Raw genomic sequence first — 5,612 nt, 5'->3', positions numbered from 1 at the left:
CAAAAAATTCAGAAAAATAAAACTAATTCAATTCAAAATTCTAAAAATACAAATAATATATCAAAAAATTAAGAAAAATAAAACTAATTCAATTCAAAATGTTAAAAATACAAATAATATATCAAAAAATTCAGAAAAATAAAACTAATTCAATTCAAAATCTTAAAAATACAAATAATATATCAAAAAATTAAGAAAAATAAAACTAATTCAATTCAATATAATTTATAGGCACGGCGCCGCTTCTGCTTTGTCTTGTTCCTCCGACAAGGGCGTCGTGCGCTACCCACGCGTCCTTATCCTGCCGACAGCTTTAATCACGGTTGCACCCTCCAGCCAGGACTAAAGCTTACCCAAACGTCCTTATCCCACCGACAGTTTTCTTAGATGACACAAAAACCACATTTAGTCCCGGTTGCACCAACCAGCCGGGACTAAAGGTTAGATGACCAGCTCTGGATTCCTCTTCTTCCCGCCATTTCTTCCCTGTCTTCCCGCCTCTTTCTTCCCGCCACTTTCTTCCCGCCTCCTGTCTTCCCGCTCCCATTTTTCCCGCCATTTCTCACTACATATATGTAGCCCGGCTTGGCCAGCATTATCACATCTCTACAATCTCTCATCACTCTCTCATGGCTTCCACCGCACCCACTCTAACCTACCAGCAGGTGGAGGAGCTTTGCGCCTCGAACTACCCTTGTCCACCGGGCTACCGCGTCCCCACCGGCTGGAGCCTAAGCGCCGGCGGCGTTCCGGTCCCTCCCGTCCCTCAGGGTACTACGCGCCGGGCGGCCATCACGAACCACTACTACCTCGACCTCACGCCGGAGCAGCGGATGAATCCCCGCTGGCATCCTGATAACCAGCATACTTGGGACGCCTTCTTCATCAATCGGCGTGAGAGGGCGCTCGCCAGGTATGAGGAGGACGGTCTGCCTCCTGGGAACTTCCACGAGGCCGACCGTCGGCTATGGTGGTACGGCCGGACTCTGAAGAGCGTCATGGACTACATCACGGCCGGCGATATCCCCCGCCTGCGCTACCCTCAGTTCGAGCCACGAGCGCCGCCCGACGACAGCGACGACAGCAGCGACGACGACGGCGGCAACTTAGAAGGCGACGACTACCAGTACAACGGCGGCGGCTATGAAGACTACGAGTATGCATATTATACGCCTAGGCAGGAGTATGACTAAATCACTCCAAATTTCATGTATCATCAGTGGTATCTCGAATCATTCGAAAATGGACACCAAACACATCACGGGTAATATAATTCACATGATCCATTCAACAAAGTTTGGTACAATAAATTATTACACATCATTTCTTCCCTTGTGTCCCTGCTTGCTTACGATTGTGCCGTATCCATGGAGCATCCTCATCATTTAACTTAATGCTTGGGTCGGTGTTCACTTTGAAGGGCGGAATTTCAGCAAACATATTATAATCTTCTAACATGTCTGTCTTGTCCTCCACTCCCACGATGTTTCTTTTCCCTGAAAGAACAATGTGGCGCTTTGGATCATCGCATGATGTACTGATCGTTTTCTTATCTTTCCGTTTCCTCGGTTTGCTACTCATATCCTTCACATAGAAAACCTGAGCGACATCTTTCGCTAGGACGAATGGTTCGTCAAGGTAACCAAGATTGTTGAAATCCACCATTGTCATTCCGTATTGCTGGTCCACCTTTACCGCACCTCCTGTTAGCTTGAACCATTTGCACCGGAACAAAGGGACCTTAAAGGAGGGTCCATAGTCAAGTTCCCATATCTCCTCTATGTAACCATAATATGTGACCTTTTGCCCATTCTCGGTTGCTGCATCAAAGCGGACACCACTGTTTTGGTTGGTGCTCTTTTTATCTTGGGCGATCGTGTAAAATGTATTCCCATTTATCTCGTACCCTTGGAAAGTCGTTATAGTCGAAGATGGTGTCTTGGCCAACATGTACAGCTGATCTACAACATCATTGTCATTCATTAAATGTTTTCTCAACCAACTGCCGAAAGTCTCCATGTGGGCCTTCCTAATCCAGGATTCAGGCTTCCCCGGGTTGTCCGAGCGTAAAATATTCTTGTGTTTCTCAAAGTACGGAGCCACCAAGCTGGAATTGGTCAGTACAGTGTGGTGTGCTTCAGTCAGAGAATGACCGTCCATACATATCGTTGATTTCCTTCCGATCGTGCCTTTTCCACTTAGTCTCCCCTCGTGCCGCGATCGAGGAAGACCAATCGGCTTAAGGTCAGGAACAAAGTCAACACAAAACTCAATTACCTCCTCATTTCCATAGCCCTTGGCGATGCTTCCTTCTGGCCTAGCACGGTTACGAACATATTTCTTTAATACTCCCATGAACCTCTCGAAGGGGAACATATTGTGTAGAAATACAGGACCGAGAATGAAAATCTCTTCGACTAGGTGAACCAAGAGGTGCGTCATAATATTGAAGAAGGATGGCGGGAACACCAACTCGAAACTGACAAGACATTGGATCACATCGTTCTGTAACTGTGGTAGAACTTCTGGATTGATTACCTTCTGAGAGATTGCATTGAGGAATGCACATAGCTTCACAATGGCTACTCGAACATTTTCCGGCAGGAGCCCCCTCAAAGCAATCGGAAGCAATTGCGTCATAATCACGTGGCAGTCGTGAGACTTCAGGTTTTGGAACTTTTTCTCCGCCATGTTTATTATTCCCTTTATATTGGACGAGAATCCAGACGGGACCTTCATACTGCTCAGGCATTCAAAAAAGATGACCTTCTCTTCTTTGGTCAGAGCGTAGCTGGCACGACCTTGAAACCATTCCGGATGCCGGTCATCAGGGTCTTTCAAACGTTGCTGGTCCTGCCGTGCTTCCTTTGTATCATTTGTCTTCCCATACACGCCCAAGAAGCTTAGGAGGTTCACGCAAATATTCTTCGTAACGTGCATCACGTCGATTGCAGAGCGGACTTCTAGGACTTTCCAATATTCTAGCTCCCAGAATATAGATTTCTTCTTCCACATGGCTGCGTGCCCATCAGCTCCCTTCGGAACTGATTGTCCGCCAGGACCCTTTCCAAAGATGACTTTCAAATCCTTGACCATATCAAATACCTCAGCACCAGTGCGTTCCGCAGGCTTCGGCCGGTGATCTGCCTTGCCGTTGTAATGCTTGCCTTTCTTTCTTACTGGATGAATTTTCGGAAGAAATCGACGATGCCCAAGGTACACGTTCTTCTTACAATTTGGCAAATGTACACTTTCAGTCTCATGTAAGCAGTGCGTGCATGCATTGTATCCCTTATTTGACAGTCCCGAAAGGTTACTAAGAGCAGGCCAATCGTTGATGGTTACGAAAAGCAACGCTCGTAGGTCAAATTCCTCTTCTTTGTGCTCATCCCACACACGGACACCAGGTCTGCCCCACAGCTGTAAAAGTTCATCAACTAATGGCCTTAGGTACACATCGATGTCGTTGCCGGGTTGCTTCGGACCTTGGATGAGCACTGGCATCATAATGAACTTCCGCTTCATGCACAACCAAGGAGGAAGGTTGTAGATGCATAGAGTCACGGGCCAGGTGCTATGGCTGGAGCTCTGCTCGCCAAAAGGATTCATGCCATCTGTACTTAGACCAAATCTTATGTTCCTTGCGTCAGCTGCAAAATCTTTGAACTCTCTGTCGATCTTTCTCCATTGCGTTCCATCTGCGGTGTGTCTCAACTCCCCGTCCGACTTACGGTCCTCTTTGTGCCATCGCAACAACTTGGCATGCTCTTTGTTCCTGAACAGACGTTTCAACCGTGGTATTATAGGAGCATACCACATCACCTTGGCGGGAACCCTCTTCCTGGGTTTCTCGCCCTCAACATCGTCACCAGGGTCATCGCCTCTGATCTTATAACGCAATGCAGTGCATACCGGGCATTCATTCAAATTCTCGTATTCACCGCGGTAGAGGATGCAGTCGTTGATGCATGCATGTATCTTCAGAACCTCTAAACCTAGAGGGCAGACAACCTTCTTTGCTTCGTACGTACTGGCGGGCAACTCGTTATTCTTTGGAAACATATTCTTCAACATTTTCAGCAAGTTTTCAAATGCCGAGTCAGCTACACCTTCCTGTGCCTTCCATTTCAGCAAATCCAGTGTGTAGCCCAGCTTTTTCAGACCATCATCGCATCCGGGGTACAACGACTTTCTGTGATCCTCTAACATGCGATCCAAATTCTCCCTCTCCTTTTCAGTTTCGTAGCGTCTCCGTGCATCAGCAATGGTCCGACCAAGATCATCAACGGTCTCATCACGTGCCTCTTCTTCACCTTCACCTTCCCCTTCACCTTCCCCTTCACCTTCAGCATCCTCCATGAAAGTATCACCGAAATGAGCAAGATAGCTTTCATCGATGAAATCATCCCCTTCTTCATCTTCTTCCATTATAACCCCTCTTTCTCCATGCTTGGTCCAACAATTATAGCTTGGCATGAAACCGTGCCGAAGCAGGTGCAGGTGAACTTCTCTTGAGGAAGAGTAACCCTTCTGATTCTTACAGTCAACACATGGACAGATAACAAAACCCTTCTGCTTGTTCGCATTAGCCACTACGAGGAAATCTTTCAAACCCGTAGTGAACTCGCGGGAGAGTCGGTTACCGTACATCCATTGCCGATTCATCTGCATTATTATAATATAAAATATATAATTAACCATCATGCATTTGTTAAACTAACTAGCTATAAACAATAGAAATTAAACAATGAACAACACACATGCATATTTTATCAATGACACACATGCATGAAAGGTTCAAGTTGCTAACCGCGATCGAGGAGGAAAAAATAAATGAGGAACCTCAAGTGTGGCTCCAACACTTCATATCATGTTTGTTTCACGCTCTTGGGGCATTTCATCAAACACCTTGTGTGCATAAGAGGAACCAAAAGCAAACCTACACCCCCTTGTGAAGCTTGTGAAGAGAAGTGGCACCAAATGGCTAAGTGAGTGTGCTGAACTGGTATATATAGGGGATGAGATTTAGTCGCGGTTGGCGTGGCCAACCGCGACTAAAGCCCCTCACGTGCACCAGCTGGCCACCGAGCGCCCTGGGCCCAGGCCTTTGGTCGCGGTTCGTCTTCCGAACCGCGACTAAAGAATTCATTAGTCGCGGTTCCTACAGTTTCGCGACTTATGGGGCTGGACGGAAGCCTCTTTTTCTACCAGTGTTATTACCTGCCTTATGACGAAATTACTTTAATTGGACTTTTTTGCATCTTGTGATGTCCCTTAAACTGAATGCTTTTGCTCTGGAGGACTGTCCCCATCACCTAGTTAATTTAACAACAGGGTAAAATTGTGTGAGGCCATTTCAGAAAAAGTGCACGAGCAATGCACTTGAAAGAAAAATATATGATTCAGCACTGTCAGAGCTACTGCTGAAGTCATCCCCCCGCGTCGGGCAAGAGATCTTATATTTAAGTCAGTAGTGTGCCATTATGTGGTTGACATATGGCTGCATCAAAATACTGAAAAAACAAGATCATTCAAGCTTTAGCAGAAACCAGATGGAGATGTATTCTTTGCGCCCCAAGTAATCATATTTGCAGTTGGTGTTTAATACTCTC

General features: G+C 46.3%; 1 protein-coding gene across 1 annotated transcript; it reads right to left on the bottom strand.

The window, feature by feature from the left end:
* Nucleotides 1-1,365: 1,365 nt before the first annotated feature.
* LOC123450147 lies at nucleotides 1,366-4,650 on the bottom strand (the record flags this gene model as incomplete). The annotated part of the gene is made up of 3 exons (XM_045127545.1): nucleotides 2,962-4,650; nucleotides 2,593-2,847; nucleotides 1,366-2,340 (listed from the first exon to the last, which is right to left on the bottom strand). Coding segments are annotated over exons 1-3 (2,919 nt in total), but the record flags the coding sequence as incomplete, so codon positions are not given.
* Between the last annotated feature and the right edge of the window lie 962 nt (nucleotides 4,651-5,612).

This window comes from Hordeum vulgare, chromosome 4H (assembly GCF_904849725.1).
Source record: "Hordeum vulgare subsp. vulgare chromosome 4H, MorexV3_pseudomolecules_assembly, whole genome shotgun sequence".
Classification (NCBI taxonomy): domain Eukaryota; kingdom Viridiplantae; phylum Streptophyta; class Magnoliopsida; order Poales; family Poaceae; genus Hordeum; species Hordeum vulgare.
The sequence above is the reverse complement of the archived record's forward strand: the minus strand, read 5'-3'. Positions and strand labels throughout refer to the sequence as shown.